We start from the raw sequence: 21,447 nt of genomic DNA, 5'->3' as shown, positions 1-21,447 counted from the left end.
TAATAGGTCGACCCAAGCTTCAAGGACGACCACATGGGAGACCAGGATTATCAAATCATCAACGTCTGGACCTAAATTATCCTTGAGCTGCGCTGTACCTTTTAGGAAACATCGATAATCAAAACCAGGGTTCCGTGGCTTAGAGAAAGCTTGTTTACAGCCCGACGGTTAATTTTAGAATTTTTGTCAAATCAATGTATTTGCGACTCTCACGAACAATCAATGTACACATATTCATCAGTCCACGATCAGTAAAGCAAAGTCTCTGGAACCTGAGCCTTGAAGGCAGTGCCAGTATCCAGATCAACGCCTTGCCAATGTTACATGGCAAAGTTGTTGATGTTCCATCATGATGATTACGCTGTCAAAAAGGTACGATCAATTCCCAAGGACAGTGCCACACCAAACACTGTCAATCAAAGCAAGTCGGAGATATCGACCTGTCAAGCTGGAAACGTCATTTGAAGATGACCACCACCCAAACGCCTTGAATGCTGCTACGTCAATCAAACAAGGAAAAAGTGGCACTGAGCTGCGACGCCGGAATATTTTGATCCGAATGAAAACAGCTGTATGCAGGGGAGGAATATTCGAGTGCCTCCCTAAGGTGTCGTGAGTAGTCGCTGCGCGATAAAGGCGCAGCTCTCTTTAGTCAAGAAACGGTAGGCCACACTGAAGGCTGTTACAGGGCGAGAACGCGGGAAGGATCGGCAAGAAAGCGTCTACGATAGTCGACAATGGCTCTGGCGACGGCCCCGAATTCGTTGACCCCATTACGCTGACTTTCGTTGATGACCTCCTTGAGACCTTCGGTATATCGTTCTTTTTCTTCTGGAGTCTGTCCTTCGCGTTGGGATCCCAGCTGAACCAGGATTTTGTCACCTGTCAACTCACAAAAGAGGCATGTCAGTGTGTACGTCCAGCAAGTACCTTGACGAGAGAAGGCAACGCAAGGGCTAAAGGTTCTCAATGTCTCAAAATCGTCAACGCACCGCTGATAGCCATGTCGCGCCAATGTTGAAACTCGCAGGTCCCGTCGTTACAGACTCCGCCAGCCGCTTCGTAAGGGCAAAGCGCCTTCATTGGATCGATCTCATGACTGTAGGTCAGAGATTCAAAGCCGGAGGCGCAGTCTTCCAGGAACTTGGGGTGAAACCGATAGGATCGGAAGTATCTCAGAGGGCTGACATAGGGAGTGAACTCGTCTAATGAGGTATCCCTCGGCCGGTTATTCTGTATCTCGAGTCAGCATTGCCCCGTAGCCGTCCTATCCCAATGAACTTGCATCAAGTATAGAGAACTTGGACGTTGCACGGGAAATAGGTCCCTGAACGGTTCGAATTAGCTCCTCACCAGAACTAGTAGAAGGAGACGAAGGCCTGTAATCAGCTGCTTTCTCCACGCCATCTTCGTGAGTTTCGGTCTCGTGATCCCGAGGCTTAGTGCCAAACGAAGGTAGTGCCGGTTCAGGCGGCTCGTAGGGGTCAGACGCTTCTGACTCGTCTTGGGATTCTTGGTCAGGCGAGTCAACATGGACGCTATCTGCGTCATCCATAGCAGACGGCTTGGACTCCGACTCTGATACGGAATCATCAGAAATTTCACCATCCTCCTCCTCCTCATCATCAGACGTTGTCTCGTCGACGGACATCGCACTGTCTTCCCGCTCCTCAACTGATGGACGATCTGGACGTATCATCGACGAAGTCGACGCAGTAGCAACGAGATCGCCCGATTCATCAGCACGAACACCTGGACTACTAGGAGTGTGTTGCTTTTTGTCGTCTTTTGGAGCGGAATCGGGCCTCTCAGATCCCACACTGGCATCATCAACGATCTTGGCCGATTCGACAGTTGGTGCCGCATCCTTTGGAACAGTCTTTTCAGATGGCGAAGTTTGTTGGGCAATTGAGGCGGAGGAAACGGGACCTACATGATATAAATGAGCTTCGATATGACTCTAGATAGAGCAGAATATTATTAGTTAAAACCCTTACCTTCTGTGGACGTTTGATCTTCCCTGTCTTCCTTCCGAGTTATCGGCCCTTCCTCCGTAGGTGCATCCGTTTCGTTACCCAGATTCTCAAGCTCTTGGACCATTAGCTTCCTTGCTTCCCTGGCCTTTGCGAGCTCAGCCGCAAGTTTCTCTTGTTCTCGTCTAGCCTCGGCGAGCCGCGCCTCAGTAGCTGCCAGTTCAGCGTCCAAGGCAGGGAGATCTGCTTCGAGTTTCCGCTTCCTTAAAATCTTCTCCTGAGCAGGGCTTAAACCCGCAAGTTCTGTTGAAGACTGCGGCAGGGCCGTGGGGATTTCTCGTCGAACGTCTTTTTCCGTCGTTTGTTCATTCACGGGACGTGAGACGGCACTATCCGCAGTACGATCCGTGGAGGTTGAAGCTGTGCATCGAGCCTGAGCCTTCCGTTTCTCGGCTTCCGCAATCCGCCTATGCATCTCTTGAATTTCCAAATCTAGAGCGCGAGTATCGAGAACCGGTGTTTGAGGTGTGGTCGATGTAGCTTGTCTCTGACGGTTTGGAAATGGCGACGCCGTGGGCGGAGCGCTTCCTCCTATTTGCCGAGCGGGCGCTGCGGACGTTTGGGCGTCGCCGTACAACGACTCGTCATCGGAACTGATATCAATAACTAGTCGCTCTTCGGCGGCCACTGGTTTCCTTTGCTTCGCGCCGTAATCGTCAAAATCTAACGCCCCAGGTCGTTTGCGAGACGTCGGCTGTGGTCCAGTGATATTCTTGTCTGCCTCCTTTTGATGACCAGGTGACAAATTCTGAGTGATAGAGAGGCCAGGTAAAGAGCCCGTTCGGGGCGGAATGGGCACCGGAGGACGCTCAGGAAGGGGATGCTGTTGGGTTGGAGGAGGGCGTGCTTGTGGCTCAGGCGCACTGCTCACATTGGACTGAGTGGGCGTCGACGCTGACGACGGTGTCTGTGGCTTCTTCATCAATCCTTGCTTCTTGAGGAGCTCCATTCTCTGCCGTGCGAGTTCCGTTTGCGCCTGATTTTTCGGTCTCGGTTGCGGTGTACCAGAAGTAGAAGTAGCCGCCGGACCATGATCCTGCGCTTTGCTAGTAGCAGTTCCTGTCGTTGACTGAGTATTCACCGTGGTGGCTGTCTTAGGCTGATCTGCAGGCTCTGGGACCTTCTTGGTTTTGGCCGCTAACATACGAGCAATAAGCTCCTTTCTTTCCGGCTGTTTTCCCACATTATTGGCATCTGAACTTGTGGTCGCGAGAACACCTTCGGCGGATGGCTGAGTTGAAATGCCCGCGGGTTGCGATTTACTCGGTACATCTCCGAAGCCGGTCGAACTTGGAATTTCAGCGGAGGTGGTGACGCTGCTGGTCTGATTGATAGCAGTCGAAGTAGTCGAGACAGGAATCGAGGTCTTAATCCCCACTTCTTCGTATAGTTGCCTTAGTATGGTCGGATCAATGTTCTCTCGGACAAGTTCATTGAAACGAATGTTATGTGGCGCGAGACTGAGTAAAGCACCCTTCGCTTTAAGTCGTAGCCGAGCTGCTACATCTCCGTTGGTATGCGGCGCGGAATGGTCGGGTGAATAACTCGTCTTGGATTGCGATACGTGTCCATCTTCCTCACTGGAAGCACCATTTTGCTGTGCATTTCCAAGAATAGAAGATATTGTCAAGGGAGGATCATAGGCTGCGAATAGTGAGTAGACTCACAGACAGAACCCAAGGACGGGGACGTACGTGACTCGCTACCATCTCTGACAGGCTGTGATGCCTCTGGAGTAGCCGGCCTGCGAGCTACATCTATCCCCCGCCCAGATGAAACACTCTGTCCTGACTGTTGAAGGGACAGTCGATTTGCATTGACCCCATTTGGCGGCCGGACAGATCCGTCAAATTGCGTGGGTTTGGAGAATCTGTCACTAAAGGATGCATTCTGAGATGTTCCATGGTTTGCCGAGAAGTGAGTTGGAGTAGATCCGTTCAGGTCCCTCACCTCTCCTTCCTCCATGACTGAATGTTTCCTATCACTTTGCTGCATTTGACCCGCACTTCCAATTTTACCGTTCAAAGCATGAAACGACGGACCAGATTGAGGATGTGCTTGTGCCGACTGTGCAAATTGCCTGGCCGAACCATTGACCTGATTTGACAGATGCTCTAGATTGTTAGATGCAAGTGAAGGAGGAATACCAAGCCCCGGCAGCTGTGAGCCTTGAGGCACAGCATAGTTATTCATCCCAGGAGCAGGAGGCATCATAGCATTTGATGAGTTATAGAGATTGGGAGGATTTATGACCGGCGGTTGATGAAAATTCCACTGATGCGCCTGATGGAAAGGACCACCAAACGAGGGTGTGGAAGGATACTGCGACATCTTCCAGGCAGTTGATTGAAGAACGTTTGCTCCTCAGCTGTACAGAGACGGTGGGCGCAATATTTAGTGCGTCAGGGTCTTTTCGCAACACAAAAGTCACCCCAAACTTGTCTAGCCCTGCTCTCGGTTATGTATGGCTGTGTTTTCAACACGAAATTTGTCGCAAAGCCATCTAGAACAATCAAGGGCGCGTCTTCAAGTCACACGCTGGCGATGCTGATAAGATCCCAACACAGGGCATCTAGAACGCGCCGAGGGAATTATTTGCAGACGAGACGCCAACTCGAGAATGGCGGGTAATGTAGAAAAGAAAAGGTAGTGAGACAATAAAGATTCGAGAGCGCGGACGGATGAACAGCAGACAGTGACCTGGAGATGTCGGGAATGGACCTGGACCCCCAAAAGGCCGAAAAGGTCGAAAAATGCGATGCACGTGACTTCATACACACGTGATCAAAATAGCAGTTCACGTGCAAAACGTTATCCTGCAGAACCGCTGATCGTCTAGTTGGTTATGGCGCCAGACTGTAATGTGAACCACGCAATCTGGATGTCGTCGGTTCGATTCCGACTCAGCGGATTATTTTTTTTGTCTCTTTTATTATCCTTTGGGACCGCGACAGACGAATCACACTGTTCTCCCGTTGATTTGCGTTATCCTGCGCAGCTGAGAAGAGCTCCCTTTTCTCTCTAAAGTAGGCGGTGTGCAAGCAATCCATGCTTATTGGCCTGTTAGCTTGTTGTGGTTGCCGATAAATTGGACTTGAGATTATGTAATGCTATCGATAGGCGAGAGTAGCAAAAGGTAAACAAACATCAAGCTGTGTTGTCCACAGTGCCGAGTGCACTATCTTGCACATTGAAGTCGACTTCAACATCATCTCGCCACTCTTGCCTTTTCTTTTCCACCTTCTGTTTGTTACTCGTGCGACTATTATTGGTGTTCTCTTGTGTGCGGAATATCACCCTACCGCAGGCCGGAACCTATAAAGCTCAGGTGCAATGAACTCATAGTATTAGTGATGATTTGATTCAACCAGCCATCAACATGCATTCCTCACAATCAAATGGCTCATTAGGGCGGCCAAATCTGTTCAGTCGTCACTCCAAATCGCCATCGCCAAGCCCGCGCCCAAAATCAATTGCCTTCCCAACGTCCAGCAATGGCGTCGACAAGATATCTCATGGACGGAACTCATCATTATCGCATAACCCAATGGAATATTGGGGTGCGAACAGTCGTCCACGATCAGGATCTATGAGGCAAACTTCAGAAGCAACAGGCACGTTTGCGCCTCAATTCATCAAGTCTGAAGAACTTCGTCGAGGTGCGGACCAAATCCAGAGCATGGAAGGTGACAATGATTTCTCCGGGAAGCGCTATGTGTGGCTCAAGGATCCCGAGAAGGCGTTTGTGCGCGGTCAAGTGATCGAAGAGCGTGAGGGTGGATTACTGCTTGTGCAATGCGAAGACGGCAGTGTACGAACCTTTTCATGAGTCTGCAAGGAAAACGCATGCTGACACTGGGTGATGGCAGCAACGGGAAGTCGGGATCGAAGATGTTGACAAAGTCAACCCAGCAAAGTTCGATAAGGCCGATGACATGGCTGAGTTGACACATCTTAACGAGGCTTCCGTCGTGCATAACCTTCACATGCGGTACCAAGCGGATTTGATATATGTCAGTTAGGCTACATGCTTTGGGGGGGGTGAGCCATCTTCTAACAATTATCATAGACCTATTCCGGACTCTTTTTGGTGACCGTGAATCCGTACTGCCCGCTTCCAATCTACACCAATGAATACATTCGGATGTATAAAGGTCGAAGCCGAGAGGAAACGCGGCCCCATATTTTTGCCATGGCCGACCAGGCATTCCGGAATCTGGTGGAAGAAGGAGAAAACCAGAGCATCCTTGTCACGTAAGTTTCGCTGACTAAACCATGGCAACACAGGCGCTGAATGTTGAATTCAGGGGAGAATCTGGTGCCGGGAAAACGGAAAATACGAAGAAGATTATCCAGTACCTTGCAGCTGTCGCAACTGCCGACACGCCAGCTTCGAGAACAAGCGGAAAGCAGAATCCCAACCTTTCTCAACAGATCTTGAGGGCGAACCCGATCCTCGAGGCATTTGGCAATGCCCAGACCGTCAGGAACAACAATTCTTCCCGGTTCGGAAAATTCATTCGCATCGAGTTTACCCGATCAGGTCAAATAACAGGAGCGTACATCGACTGGTACCTCCTGGAGAAGTCCCGGGTGGTCAAGCCAAACCCTCGGGAACGGAATTATCACATCTTCTATCAGCTGCTCCAAGGCGCTGATCGCGAGCTGAGGGATGCTCTGCTTCTTTCTGACCTCCAAATCGAAGATTTCGCGTATACCAGAGACGGAAATGACTCCATAGCCGGCGTATCTGACGTGGATGAATGGAACTCACTAATGGAAGCCTTCGAAATCATGAACTTCACCGATAGCGACCGACTATGCATCCTCCGTACCCTTGCGGCTGTACTCCACCTGGGGAATGTGACTGTCACCAAGGAAAGTATTCGTGCAGACCAGGCCGCATTGACACCCGAGGCGTTTGCCAACGTCGAGAAAGCGTGCCAGCTCCTGGGAGTAAACCCCGAGGCTTTTGAACAAGGATTATTGCATCCTAGGGTCAAGGCAGGCAGAGAGTGGGTGGAAAAGGTGCAAACACCTGAACAAGTCAAATCTGCACTGGATGCCTTGGCAAAAGGGATCTACGAACGCGCATTTGGTGATCTTGTGAACCGCATCAACGGTCAGCTGGACAGGAGCAGCGTCACCGGCGACGATACGCACTTCATCGGAGTCCTCGACATAGCAGGTTTTGAAATCTTCGAGACCAACAGTTTCGAGCAGTTGTGCATCAACTACACGAACGAGAAATTGCAACAGTTCTTTAATCACCACATGTTCGTTCTTGAACAGGAGGAATATGCCCGGGAACAGATCGAATGGCAGTTCATCGACTTTGGCAAAGATTTGCAGCCTACAATCGACCTGATCGAATTAACGAATCCAATCGGCATCTTTTCCTGCTTGGATGAAGATTGCGTTATGCCAAAGGCTACAGACAAGTCCTTCACCGAAAAACTACACTCGCTCTGGGATAAAAAGTCCCCCAAATATCGAGCCTCCCGGTTGAAGCAAGGATTCATTTTAACACACTATGCCGCCGAGGTGGAATACACAACGGATAACTGGCTTGAGAAGAACAAGGATCCGCTGAACGACAACCTAACTCGACTTCTTGCCGCATCCTCCGACAAGCACATCGCGAATCTCTTCTCCGACTACGCCGATCTAGATGACGATGGCGGCTTCTCAAAAAGTCGCATAAAGAAAGGACTGTTTCGGACTGTCGCGCAGAGACATAAAGATCAATTGGCAAACCTAATGAATCAATTGCACTCCACCGACCCTCATTTCGTTCGCTGTATCTTACCAAACCATAAAAAGCGGCCCAAATTGTTCAATGCACCTCTGGTTTTGGATCAACTACGTTGCAATGGCGTGCTTGAGGGCATTCGCATTGCTCGAACGGGCTTTCCTAATCGGCTTCCCTTCAATGAGTTTCGACAACGATACGAAGTCCTTTGTCAGGATATGCCGAAGGGATATCTCGACGGACAAGACGTCGCTCAGTTTATGCTTAGCAAACTAGGACTGGACAAATCATGGTATCGAGTTGGCCGGACAAAAGTCTTTTTCCGAGCAGGCGTGCTTGCTGAGCTTGAGGAGAGGCGTGACGCCTTGATTCGCGAGATTATGACTAGGTTCCAATCCGTCGCAAGGGGGTTCATCCAACGACGTATTGCCAACAAGCGTCTCTATAGAGCAGAGGCCACCCGCATCATCCAAAAGAACTTCCATGTGTATATGGACCTGCAGAGGAACCCATGGTGGTGGCTCTTCACACGGATGAAGCCGCTGCTCGGAGCCACTCGAACGGCTGCAGAAGTAAAGAAGCGTGACGAGAAGATTCAGAAGCTCGAAGCCAAGATGCAGCAGGAACTCAGTGAACGTCAAAAATTGGAAGAAGAGCGACGACGGGCGGAAATTGAAATGCAGCGCATTAAGCAGACACTAGAAAGTGAGCGGGCTCTTGCGCTTGACAAGGAGGAGATCTTTAAGCGTCTCCAGCTCCGAGAAGTTGAGCTTAGTGAAAAGCTTGCGGAAGCAATTGCAGACCAAGAAAAGCTTGAAGATCAACTAGAGGAGCTGGTCGTTGCGAAAAGAAACACTGATGAGCAACTTGACGCCCGACGTGCTCAACTCGAGCAGGCTGGTCAGATTATCGCACGGCTGGAATCGGAAAAGCAGGAACTGCAGCAGCGATTGGCGGCTCTGGAAGCCCAGTTGGCCGAAATAGAGGGCTTGCATCATGACAGGGAGTCTCGGATTCAGGAACTCGGCCAAGAGATCAAGGCGCTTCAGAGTCAGGTCAACTTCAAGGACCGGAAGCTGGCTGACCTGGAAGCGAAGCTCTTACAATCCGATCAGGCACTGGACATGAAGCTGGCGAAAACTACCAAGGAGCTCGATGCCGCTCGAAAGCAAGCGAGGGATCTTGTTGAGGAAAACAAAGCCATCCGGCAGGAAATTGCAGAACTCTCGGCCACCTCGACTGGCTACGAAGATATGCTCCGTCGAAAAGAAGGAGAGCTGTCTGTGCTTCGATCCGATGTTCAGAGATATGAAGAGGAGAAGAGACGTATTGAACGCGAGAAAGATTCCTTGACTAAGAGATATGAAGACATGCAAATCCGGCTTCGCGAGACACAAGCCGAAGTCGGTGCGCTGAAGTCACAGAAGGAGACTCTGGAACGCGAAGCTGCTGATGTCAAACGATTACTGGAAGCGAAGATATCGGAAGATGCTGAATCTGGACAATCTCGAAAGCTACTAGATCAGCAGATTCAGGAACTAAAGGCTCAGCTATTTCAGCTGCAAGCAGACTTGAGCCGCGAGCGACAATCCCGCGACGATGTTCAAATGCTAGCGGAACATAGATATGCCGAGCTAAAGGCAGACTATGATAAGCTGAATGAGTCCAAGATCATCATTGAGAAAGAAATGTACATTCAGCAGGACACTCTTCGGCGCGTTACCGAGGCTAAAAATGCTGCTGAACAAGCGCGGAAGAACCTTCAGGCTGAGCTTATCAAATTACGCGAGCGGTTTGCCAGCGTTGAACAGGCTCGACTGGATGCTGAGGCCAATGCCGAGCGGAATCTGATAAAACAAGCCAATGAAAGACAGGCAAGCCTTCGGAAAGAGCTGGAGGACAAGTCAAAGCAGCTTCGAGAAGTCGAGGCAGAGAAAGCGCAGTTGTCCGTTCAGGTTCAAGAACTGACTCAGCTCCTTGCCGATTCTGAGAACTTCCGCCAGCGTCACGATCAGCAAAAGGAGCGACTTGAACGAGAGCTCGCTACTGTTCGAAGTCGGCTTGCGGCATCAGAGAATGACAACAGGGCTCTGTTGAATAAGATCCAGCAGAAGAACTTGGATGTTGCCAGGTCTAATTCCAGGGCAGGCGAGAGCCAACGGGCACGACTGAATCAGCTCCAGAGCGAGAAGTCTAAGCTGGAGGAGCAGTGCAAAAATTTGCAGCGACAACTGGCGGACAGTCAGGTCACAATCGCTTCGCTTGAAAAGCAGAAGGAGAAACTTGCTCTTAACGTTGAAGACTTGAACCATGAATTATCGAGAGAGCAAAAGACCAGTCGCAATGCAGAGAAAGCGGCATCGACGGCCAGCATTCAACTCGCTGAAGCAAACAGGAATCTGGAAACAGAACGCCAGCTGCGCAGTCAGGCTCAAGCCAACACTCGGAAGCTTCAAGCAAGCTTGGACAAGGCCCACGCGGAAATTGATGATTGCCATCAGCAGCTGATGTCCCTTCTCAAAGTCTTCAATGTGGAAACAGATGAGGCTCCAAAATCTTGGGAAGCAGTGCAGCCCGATCTCACAAAGAAAGTTGACCTTGCGAGGCTCCTCGAGTTGGCCCATCACGACTTGCGTGTGGTTGAGGAGAAATACGCTCGCGCTGAGAGTCAATTGGCCGAGATGCGCCGTCGGCATGAGGATGAGATGAAAGAATTGGATGCCCGATACGCCTCCTCGAAACGGGCATTGCTGGAGGAGATTGACCAGAACCAGGTTGCTGCGACGCGCTCACCGAACCACGTCCGCAGAGATTCGGAATCTCCGAAGAAGTTCTCGAACCCCTCAACACCTGTTAGACGGTTCAATCTGGGTGATGCTGCACAGGACTCTGGACGCTCTGATCGCACTGTTGATACCTTTACCTACCAGAAACGGATGGATATGGCTGCCGAAATTGAAGAACTCCAGAACAAGCTTCAAATGAGCGAAATGCAGAACAGGCATTTGCGAAACCAGCTGGAGCTTGCAACGCCAAATCGCGATATGTGGCTGGATGACAGTCCGTCCATCCGACGTATGCAACTTCTCGAACGCGAGAACAGCAGGCTTCACGAGCAATTGGACGATTCTGCTAAAAAGGTGTCCGCTCTAGAGCGAGCACTTCAGGCCGGTGAACTCTCCTTGCGCGACGTTCAAGCGAAGTCACACGAGGAACTGTTTGACTTGCTCAATTCTCAGGAGCAGGCCAGAAGATCACTCCTTGGTTTCCACAAGACTGCGATGGCCGAACTAGCAGAAGCCAAATCCCAATGCGAGAAACTCAGAAAGGCCAAGGCAACACTGGAAGTCGAATTGCGAGACGCAAGGTCTGAACTGCAGGAGTTGCAGGCGGACAGAGAGCAGGATGCCGCCAGTAGGAACCAACTGCTGCAGGAATTCTCGGATCTGCAGATCCGTTTAGACGCTGAAGAATCTAAGGTCATTGACTTGACATCTAATCTGAACCTATACAAGAGTCGAGCAGATGAGTACTTCAGCAAACTCGAGCAAGCGGAAATCGCCGTTCTCAAGGCCACTCGCGCTGAACAATTCGCCAAATCTCAAGCAAAGGAAGCGGAGGAAACATGTGCAAAGATTATGGCCGAACGTCAGCAGATGGACTCCCTTGTTGAGGATTTGCAACGACAGGTTCAGTCGTATGAAGAGAAAGTTGAGGATCTCTCGGCAGATCTCGAAGGCGCTCTTCAGGCTAAGCGACGTCTTCAGAACGAGCTGGAGGACTACAGAAACCAGCGGGCTTCCGAAATCGAAGACAAGGAGGCCTCCCTTGAACAAACGCGCAAGAAATATCAGCGAGAATTTGCTACTATTGCAAACGAGCTTGAGATCGAACGGGACAACCTTCTTCACGCTCGGAATGAGAATGCCCGACTGCGCGAGGAACTGGAAGAACTCCGCAACAAGTGGGACAACGAAGTTCTCAACAGCTCGACATGGGCCAAAGAAAAGGCACGGTTGGAGATGACCTTGCAGGACATTACGAATTCCCGTGATGAGGCTATTAATGCCCACAATGAGGCGCAGAGTAAGGTGGTATCATTGCTGTCTCAAGTGCGCTCTTTGCGAACTTCCGTCGACGACATCACTGCGGAGCGCGACATGCTGCAGAAGGAGAAGAAGATGCTGGAGGGAAGACTTAGTGAGGCAACAGAGCGCCTGGAAGAACTAGCCAAAGGAGATAATCCATCGATGCGGAATATCGCGGGCATGGATCGGGAGCTGCTGGAGCTTAAGTCGAAGCTCGCACAACAGGAAGATGTCGCTGCTGCTGCTGTTGGCAAGATGCGACGAGCAGAGGCACTCGCTACGGAGATGCAGAAGGAGCTTACTGCAGAGAGAGAAACCAGCTCTAATCTCTTCAAGGAAAAGGCAGCTCTTGAGAAACAGCTCAAGGAAGTTCAGCTTCGTTGTGTGGACCTTGAAACAAAGGGCTACTCTTCTGCGAGCCACGACATCAAATTCCTGACCAAGAGGGTCAAAGAGGTGGGTTATTCCTTCAATTCTATACATTCGAACATTTGACGTACTAACATGAAATTCAGCTTGAGTCACAACTCGAAGAACAAGAGTCCAGATACAATGCTGAACAACGAGCCGTTCGCAACGTCGATCGAACAGTCAAGGATCTCCAAGCCCAGATTGAACGCCGTGACAAGATCAATGCTCAGCTCACGGATGACCTTAACAAGGCCAGAGACAAGATTGAACGCTTGCTTCAGACGATCGAGGAGCTCCAATCAACGGACTCTCAAAGCCAGTTGCAAGCTAAGCGTGCGGAGCGGGAGCTACGTGAAGAACGAGAAAAGGCTCTCAGACTGGAGAGAGAGCTTGAAGGATGGCGAGCGTTGCGCGTTGAAAGAGGCAGCACGATTGGCCGACAGGGTGGTATGTCGGCGCTGAGTGATGTTAGCAGTCGCCGCGGCAGCGGTGTCTATGTGGGCACAACGTCCAACGGTGCTCCGATCGAAGTTCCTCAACGGAAGTTCAGCAACACTAAGGGCTTCCTATGAGAGAATTGAATGATGTGTCATGTCTACGCGATTTCTCTTATTGTCCAAGCGACATGCTGCACGAGTACGGATCATGATATGTTATGCATTTTTCGATGAATGACTGGAGGCACTGGTCGTTTAGTTCTCGTTTCGGGTCGTGTTTTTCTTTGATTGTTTTCCAAGTTGATGATTGAGTGCAATGATGTACGGAGTTATGATTGTATGATTCGTTACGATTCGTGCAATGATATGTACATGATTGACGAATATGCAGATTGAGCATCCGTAGCCGGAGAAACATTCGTCTTGAACGTTCCCTGAAATATTGGGAAAATGTTTCTTATTCGAGCAGATCGGAAAGCATGTGAATCCTGAACGAGCCACACGAAGACTACGATTGTAGAGATTTACGCTAATCACGTGATCATATGCCTAATCTGAACATACTAATCGCCGGAGGAAATTCGGTTACGTAAAATTCCACAGAAGTCCTAGTTAGCTAACATCGAGGAGGTTAGGACCGGGGATGACAGGGTCAACTCGTTGGCACACTTGACATCTCCCATCCGTGCTGTCCCGGCAAATATTGGTCATTTGCTGAATTGATTGCTGGGAATCGGCTTCTCTTAGCACGATGGTAAGTCGACTTAACACCACTGCAACTGTTTTTGTCTCTGGTACCTGACCATTCCAAAACAAAACAGGCCCGCAACAGCGAGAAGGCCCAGTCGATGCTATTCCGCTTTCGAGCGGCACAGGCAGCGGATCTTGGAATTCTCGACATTGGGCGGACGCGACGACCAAAGGCCATCACATCGGTAGACTCGATTCCGACCTGCGAGAAATGGCGCGGCCAAGTCCTCAAGGAGATCTCACGGAAAGTGACGCGCATCCAAGATCCCAGCCTCAGCGACTACCAGATCCGCGATCTCAACGATGAGATCAATAAGCTGATGCGGGAGAAATGGATGTGGGAGCTGCAGATTCGAAATCTGGGGGGCCCAAACTACATGCGGGGAGGGGGGCGCGTGTATGACGATGAGGGGCGAGAGATTCCCGGCGGAGGTAAAGGGTATCGATATTTTGGGAGGGCAAGAGAGTTACCCGGTGTAAAAGAGATGTTTGAAGCCGCTGCCAGAAAACGTCGGCCCGAGGAGGAGGATGAGGATGGATCTGCTGCACGGGCCGCCGAGCTGGCCCGCAAGCATGTCGATGCGGCTTACTTTGGGTACGGACGAGATGAAGAGGAGGAGAAATTGCTAGCCTATGAAGAGGAACGGGAAAAGGAAGCTTATGAGGAGATGCTCCGACAAGGGAAAGATGCACCACAAACTGGGTGGGAACCATTACCTGGCGATGCCGGTGACGGTGTCGAATGGCGGCTGCCTACGTTGGAGGAAGTCCAAGAAGAGCTCGTTGAGAGAAGACGGAGGAAGCTCTTGGACAAGATATCATGAGAATCCCCCCCTATGGAATCGCCTTCATTGTTTACATATGCTCCCATCTTGCAGACTTCGATACCCGCATCTATTTCACATACGCCAGGGTGTACTGATACATGTTTTCTAATATATAAGACTGGCGCAGGGTCATGGTGGGTGTTATACATGGTTGTCGGTGTTTTTCTCCAATCTGAACTTTAACACTTCTTTGCCACCTTCTCTAGCCTCGCCGCTTTTTCTTGCTTCAATATCTGGGTCATGCTAGGACCCACGGTCTGCTCTCTTTGCTCCGCACGTGCTCGCAGCTCTGCCGCGATGTCATCCAGAATGAACTTCCCTAAACTGCCGGCTCTCCATCTCTGGACGAAATTAGTCGCCGCCAACTCCATATTGGGAACGCCGCCTTTGCCCAGAAGCCCCGTCTGTCGTGCAAAGCTGTCAAGGAGTGGAGTGATTTCATTCGTCGGCTCAGACCATTTCTTGTACACCGTCGGATCGTGGAGATTGATATGATACAGGAGGTAGTCTGCCACGGTGACGGGCGGGATGATGGAGTCTTTAACGCACCCGCAGAGAGCGAGCTTCAACATTCTCTCTGCGTCGGGTACATATGGCACAAATACTCCGGGTGTGTCCAATACGTAGACGTCCGACCCATTCTCGCGCTCCACGATTTTGACCGGAGTGCCTATCTTCCGAGTCACGCCTGGCTGGTCGCCAATTCTAACAGCCTTGGCCTTGTGGACTCCCTCGTTACGAAGAGAGTTGATCAGGGTCGATTTCCCAACGTTTGGCATGCCTACTACCATCACCCTGCATCCGACAAGGCTGTCCGGACCATACGCATCCGACTTCAGGTGTCGAAGTATTGGTCCCGCGGAATCTTTCGGTGAGGAAGTTGAGAAGAAAACAGCTGTGTTAGGATCTAGCTGTCGCATGAGTCGTTTGTTCTGCAGCTCGGAGCGTCCGTCCTATTAGAATAGACTGTCCATCAAAACCTATCTTGGAAACGTACTTTGCGTGTTTGGGCATCTGAGCCACCTCCCAAATCCCGTTTCGTGTAGACTATAAGTCGAGGTTTTGCCCCAAGAGCTTCCTCAAACATCGGGTTCACAGATGTGACCGGCGCTCGAAAATCGCGACATTCGACCACGTAGTCAATGGATGAGAGCATTTTCTTCATCTTCTCCAGACCAGCTTTATGATGGCCCAGGAAATAAGACCGTGGAACAGCTATGTTCTGAGGGAACACACTCCGAGGAATGAATTTGGCAGCCATGGTTCAGGCAAGTACAAAGTTCTGCTATTGTGACGTCCACAGGCATCTTCACGCCTTGGAAGATTTGGTCATTGGGTGGTGTTCGTTGCGAGGTACAGCTCTTGTTATTGCAAGGAGACTCAATTCGAGAATCGATACTCCGTACTTATAGCACTCTTGCAGAGTGCACAAAGGATCCTATTCGGCCTAGGACTGTTGAAGCTAGTACCGAGAAGAAAGGTCAGCGTTTTGGCCGACTCACTCAATCGAAACGCGTGTCGTTAACCACCGGTGAGGAATACTTACTAACTCCTACCCGGTATTAAGCATGCAGAAAATCCCTGTTAAACGCACTCAAGTTGCGGACTTAGGCACATGTATCCTGCACTCCGCAGGAATTTGAGACTCCAATTAGTCTCGTCGTCTTAACGGAGTAAAACAGACGCTGGACGATTACGGAGTCCAGCCAGCCCAACTGTTACTAGCACCAAAACAGTTAGCAATTACAGCACATGACTGACTTTGAGCCAATCGTTATTCGATATTTTTCACCGATCAAGGTGCGCGTTTTTGAAGGATAAATTACGCCAAACTACCTATATACAGTAGGTATGTTGCTCGATTTTCGTAATTTGCAATCATAAGTTCGAGACTTGAGGACTTCTGCAGTTCGCACGGACCACAGTCGTCATTTTTCGTGCCTGTTCTCCCTTCCAATGAAGTCAACTACACAGTGAAATATAATGGTTGCCAGTCGGCCCAGACGTGATAGACATTGGGCTGCATACAGTAATAGCCTACACGGCACGGTCATGTCAACTACACCGCTATCCACAGTCCAGGAAGCTGACAGGCCAACTGCTCGAGTACGGAGTTCTCATAGCCATGCAGGTCTGGCCTGAAATTTTGTGTCTCTCAGCATTAGATAGCCTATCAAGCTGATAGACTAGTGGAAGTCTGCAGTAGCCAACCTTATTTTCAGAGAGCCTGAAATACCTGGGACCCTGAGAGAAAATCATGGATACTGCCAAGAACTCGTTGACGTAGAGGAGCACCATCTGCTCTAGAAAAATGACGGACAATATACGAGGGTTGAGGTCGATATCTACGAATCATTGATAAGAGATGGCAGCTCCGCGCTGAAGCCCTGTGGCAAATTCGTCCTCTGGAAGTCTGGAAACGCTGCCTTGCACGGAGCAAATAGACCGCAGTTTCGCATTGATCTTTTACCATCGAGCCGACCCGAATAGCGGGACCCAGCAATCGGATCCGATAGGGCAGACAGCCTTAAAAGCCAGATCTCCAGCTTCTTCTTTGCGGTTCGGAAGAAATAATATGCTCAATTGAAACCATAATATCGACGAATATGAGCTAACAAGTGCAAAGCAACTCAATTCATTCTTCACTATATTGGTCATGTCTCTCATCTCAGCATTCCGCCCGCCCTCGGTGCGGCTATCAGCGCTCCGCCATAGAAGAGATGGCACCCGCAGTCGTCGATCACGACGCCGCCGGACCCCAGAGCAGTCAGACGAGGACCTGGATTCTGATGATACCCATTCCATCATCACCCCATCAAAACACACACCAAAACCATTTCGCTTAGTCCGTGGATCTGTTGCTGCTGGGGGCCCGCTGCGGCCGTTTCGTCTGTTGAAGCAAGACATTGTTAATTTGCGCCGTCGCTATGTCTCTGATTGGACCTTGTTCAATCAGCAAATCTTCGCCAGTGCCGTCTATGTCTTCTTCACCAATCTGTTGCCTGGCATTACTTTTGCTAGTGACTTGTATGTGCTGACAGGTGCTAACTGGGGAACCATCGAAGTGGTCTTCAGTACTGCCATCTGCGGTATCATCTTTGCGCTGGCTTCGATTCAGCCTCTGACTATCCTCGGAGTCACTGGGCCTTTTTCGGTCTTGGCCGAAAATATATATGCCCTCTGCCATGATTCATTCAATGTTGGTCGATTAGATCTTCCCACTGAATGACCGTTGTCACTTTGCTAACTTCAACTCTTCGGCGTGATTTAGATACCATTTCTGCCTTTTATGGCGTGGTCATTGATCCATGCGGCATGGATGCATTATCTGCTGGCTATCATCAATGCGCATGACTGGACCATGCGTTATGTGACGACTTTCTCGACTGAGATATTCTCGCTCCTAAACAGCGTCATATATTTTCACAAGGCTATTCAAGAACTCGAAAGGGCGCACGACAACCTCTCCTTTGCCGCCTTTCTTTACGCCATCATTGGAGCAGTGGGCACCATGCTGCTTGCCATTTTCCTTTCGACAGCTGAAAGCTGGCGGCCTCTTTTCCATCGCTACGTAAGACTCGGACTGTCCGAATATGCAGCAGCTATCTCGATCGTTGTTTTCATCGCTATGCCGCATGTAGGAGAGCTGGCCCAATTGGATAGGATAACCCTCAACGTGAGCTATTCGTTTCGGCCCACGTCTCCCGATCGGCAAACATTCTTTGTCGAGTTTTGGAAGCTACCTCTTCCTTGGATATTCGCTGCCATCATTCCCGGAGCCATTATAACAGTACTGTTCTTTTTCGATCACGAAGTGAGCTCCATCATTTGCACAATTGACCGGTACGGAACTCAGAAACCAGGAGGGTTTGCATGGGATATTGCCCTTCTGGGAACAACAACAGCAATGTGTGGAATACTTGGAATCCCTCCGGCCAATGGGTTACTCCCTCAAGCTCCCCTTCATTCGGAATCGTTGATGCATACAGAACGAGAGACACGAACTATCACCGTGGATGGGGAAGAAAAGACCGAAATTCGTGAAACTAGGCGTGTCTACGAGCAGAGGTGGTCTGCCCTATTGCATGCGGCCGGAATCCTGCTATTCGTCAGCCCTCCCTTTATGAAGGTCCTAGGCTTGACCCCAACAAGCGTATTGGCGGGTTTGTTCATGTTTATGGGTGAGCAAAGTTTATCTGTAAAGTATGAGCATAGACCCAGGAAACCATGGCAGACAATCACTAACAAATATAGCCCAATCTTGTATCGGTTCTTCTACATCCTCACGCCGCCGTCCGAACTCCCTGAGCTGCCCCCAGCCTTAAGAGGGGAGGGAGCACAAGCTCAGGGTACCGACGACGAACTGCCACCGCGGCCATCATACATCCAAATACACCTCTATACTGTCCTACAGATAGTCATTACCGCGGCTATATTCGTGCTGACCCTCACGAAAGCCGCACCTGCATTTCCAATTCTGATCATCGCGCTTGTTCCATTTCGCCTTCTGTTGATGAAGCGCTGGTGGCACCGCGAAGTGCTGCGATTCGTCGATGCCTGGGCGTGCCGTGAAGGTACACCAGAGGACGATGAGGATGAAGCGATGAGAAAAGTTACAGAAACACAAAGCACGAGCGATGCCATATTTGTGGGAAGCTCTGGTAATTCACGACTAGCAGACGATCCTGGTCACGATTCTGCCACAACCCGATCCGTCAGGGGTGGTCAACCTACACCTAACACCAATCAGGAAGAATACATTGAGCTAGAATCCTTTGGCCCCAAGCCTGTTGGCGATGAAGAGAAAGGTCATGGGACAAAGCCGTAACTATTGACATGCTGTGTGCTCCTGGTGTCCAATAGAATTGGCTTATTTGCCAAGGGCCTGGTTTGACAAACTAGAATCAATTGAAAAACCCTCATTCCGTCTCTCCATCTGTTCAATCATGATAGATTTTGCCCTGTTCACCTGCTCTTCAACGTCCAAATCCCACAACCATCTGAGACGTGTTGTCAGTGCTTGTTTGAGCTTTTCTTCATCGTCCAAGACTCCCTTCTGTGAAAGACACCATAGATTTCCGACTTCTCTGCTGGTCGTGACGACTCGTTGACTTCGAGGACGACGTACCGCGTCATACGCTTTGAAAGCAACTACAAGATCTGGAGGCTGAACGACCCTGGGATCGCCAATTAACTCAGCCAGGACATGGGCGTCTTCGACAGCCTGACCGGCCCCGGCTCCTTGATGGGGTGTTGATGCATGTGCGGCGTCCCCGAGAAGGGCAAATCTAGACTTTGTATATGTGGAAAGTTGGTATCGAGATTCAAAGATTGCCCATTGCGATGCATCGGGCATTCTCTTTGGTCATGTTAGTCTACTTTATGGGCCATGATGCCGCAGATCTTTCCTACCTCCATGATTGCTTTCACGTGTTCTCCCATGTGGTCGAAATCGCGGTGCATTTCGGATTTTTCCGCTGGTCGAACCCAGGTATTGCAATTCCAGCTTGGTTTTATTATGAACAATCCAACGTTGACCTTCTTTGCACGCATAATAGGATAGGTGACTGCATAAGAACCCTGTCCGGCGTAGATAGTGGCCACCCGTGCACGATGTTCTCCAACGGCTTCAATCATGTCCATCATGTTGAGAACGGCACGATAGCCATACATGCCGCTATACTGCGGAGCCGATCTATCGCTCTCCTCTGGAAGCATGCACTCCCGGACTTTGGAATGGATGCCATCACAGCCGATCACAGCGTCTGCCCAGGCGGAGGTACCGTCTTTGAAAAACACCTTTATGCCATCTTCTGTTTCCCTGAACGTTTCGAGGCGCTTACCCAAACGAAAGGCTTCAGGTGGTAACAGGCACATGAGAGAATCAAGGAAGTCTGACCTTCGCACGCTGGTTTGCCCTGATGGGAAAGCCTTGAGATCGAAAATAACCTTTCCTGCATTGCTTCCCGTTGCCCGGACGATTTCAAACCATGTTCGATGGTATTGCTCATACCCAGGACTGTCTGCATGTGTCGTGATGAGAGAGTCATATATATCGCGAATGCGAGGATCAATGAGTGGGATGGCGCGATATGCGGCTGGCCCGATAGATAAGCCAAGGCCAACCTCCCTAAAGCCACTGGCCGCTTCGTATATTCTAACTGGAACGTTGCGTCTTAACAATCCCAGCGCCAGTATCACCCCGCCAATCCCCCCGCCAACGATGGCCAGTTGGAAGTTTTTCGCAGGTGGTCTTCGAGCGAACATTTGTGTCAAAGTTGCCTCTACCTGCGTGGCTAAGAGTCCAACACGAGGTAGAAATGTGATGCTGAAGCGGCAAATCCATTTAAACATACGATTCCTAAGTATGACCCAAGTCCGGAGAACTTGGGCAAATAGTCTATAAGAGCCTTGTCTACAAACACAACCACGTGCATGAATTACGGCGGTAAACATAGCAGGCGCATCCCTTGCGTAAGCCATTCGGCGGGATGTGGAATTCGCTCTTATAGGTATAGTAGCAGTCCATATATGGTTGCGGGTTCGTCCAATGGCACGATACGCATATATTACAGCAGATCTGACCCTTAAAAGGTGGAAACCATCGAGTTGTGAGATTCTCGCAGTTTCCTCCTTTTCAGTTGCTATGATTGTGGCGAGGACTGGACAAAGTATTGGAAAATGTGGTTCGGTTAGATATCAGACCAGAATATTTTCCCAAATGGGAAAGGATTGTAGTCTGAAATTAGGGTTTGTATTGGTCTCAACCCTATCAAGCGTGATCTATGGATCCAACCAGATGACTCGCTCAGACCTCGTCAAAGAACCTGAGGAGTCCAAATTTCCCTATCACCTGATTGGCATTCTTTATCCTTGTTGTCTTCCAATTAGCGTTGCTTCGAAAAGCAACGAGCTTGATCGTCACGGCCGAATGGCAATAGACCCAAAGCAGATCAGTCAGTGGCTACGATGTCTTCCAGCCAATGTTGTACAGCCGACTCCATAGTTTATCTGCAGTTCAACTCGGAACGTTTGTTCCGCCCGGGGCGACCCAGACAAATGGTCGATCCATACTTACAATTTCTTGAACGTGCATAGGACAAAGGCCATCCTTTAAGTCCACGTCACACATGCAGTTTCTCTGCATCC

At 50.1% G+C, this 21,447-nt stretch overlaps 6 protein-coding genes and 1 non-coding gene across 7 annotated transcripts; 4 read left to right on the top strand and 3 right to left on the bottom strand.

Annotated features, from left to right (window-relative positions):
- Window positions 1–682: 682 nt before the first annotated feature.
- Window positions 683–4,364, bottom strand: VTN49DRAFT_5081 (uncharacterized protein; the record flags this gene model as incomplete). Its single annotated transcript, XM_069413099.1, has 5 exons — window positions 683–882; window positions 993–1,233; window positions 1,286–1,929; window positions 1,998–3,677; window positions 3,728–4,364. 5 exons carry the CDS (start codon window positions 4,362–4,364, stop codon window positions 683–685), a joined length of 3,402 nt encoding a protein of 1,133 aa, XP_069267000.1.
- A 493-nt stretch (window positions 4,365–4,857) lies between these two features.
- Window positions 4,858–4,944, top strand: VTN49DRAFT_t73. Its single transcript has one exon. It is a non-coding gene; the product is annotated as a tRNA-Tyr (tRNA).
- Window positions 4,945–5,622: 678 nt separating this feature from the next.
- VTN49DRAFT_5080 (uncharacterized protein) lies at window positions 5,623–12,856 on the top strand (the record flags this gene model as incomplete). The annotated part of the gene is made up of 5 exons (XM_069413098.1): window positions 5,623–5,844; window positions 5,903–6,046; window positions 6,103–6,287; window positions 6,341–12,329; window positions 12,389–12,856. The coding sequence occupies 5 exons, from the start codon at window positions 5,623–5,625 to the stop codon at window positions 12,854–12,856; spliced, it is 7,008 nt and encodes a 2,335-aa protein (XP_069266999.1).
- A 616-nt stretch (window positions 12,857–13,472) lies between these two features.
- Window positions 13,473–14,295, top strand: VTN49DRAFT_5079 (uncharacterized protein; the record flags this gene model as incomplete). Its single annotated transcript, XM_069413096.1, has 2 exons — window positions 13,473–13,475; window positions 13,543–14,295. The coding sequence occupies 2 exons, from the start codon at window positions 13,473–13,475 to the stop codon at window positions 14,293–14,295; spliced, it is 756 nt and encodes a 251-aa protein (XP_069266998.1).
- A 182-nt stretch (window positions 14,296–14,477) lies between these two features.
- VTN49DRAFT_5078 (uncharacterized protein) lies at window positions 14,478–15,559 on the bottom strand (the record flags this gene model as incomplete). Its single annotated transcript, XM_069413095.1, has 2 exons — window positions 14,478–15,230; window positions 15,296–15,559. The coding sequence occupies 2 exons, from the start codon at window positions 15,557–15,559 to the stop codon at window positions 14,478–14,480; spliced, it is 1,017 nt and encodes a 338-aa protein (XP_069266997.1).
- A 1,395-nt stretch (window positions 15,560–16,954) lies between these two features.
- On the top strand, window positions 16,955–19,126 carry VTN49DRAFT_5077 (uncharacterized protein; the record flags this gene model as incomplete). The annotated part of the gene is made up of 3 exons (XM_069413094.1): window positions 16,955–17,497; window positions 17,570–18,501; window positions 18,553–19,126. The coding sequence occupies 3 exons, from the start codon at window positions 16,955–16,957 to the stop codon at window positions 19,124–19,126; spliced, it is 2,049 nt and encodes a 682-aa protein (XP_069266996.1).
- A 42-nt stretch (window positions 19,127–19,168) lies between these two features.
- Window positions 19,169–20,565, bottom strand: VTN49DRAFT_5076 (uncharacterized protein; the record flags this gene model as incomplete). The annotated part of the gene is made up of 2 exons (XM_069413093.1): window positions 19,169–19,657; window positions 19,711–20,565. 2 exons carry the CDS (start codon window positions 20,563–20,565, stop codon window positions 19,169–19,171), a joined length of 1,344 nt encoding a protein of 447 aa, XP_069266995.1.
- Between the last annotated feature and the right edge of the window lie 882 nt (window positions 20,566–21,447).

This window comes from Thermomyces lanuginosus, assembly GCF_041956635.1.
Source record: "Thermomyces lanuginosus strain ATCC 200065 unplaced genomic scaffold VTN49scaffold_32, whole genome shotgun sequence".
NCBI lineage: Eukaryota > Fungi > Ascomycota > Eurotiomycetes > Eurotiales > Trichocomaceae > Thermomyces > Thermomyces lanuginosus.
This window is presented reverse-complemented; position numbering and strand designations above follow the sequence as displayed.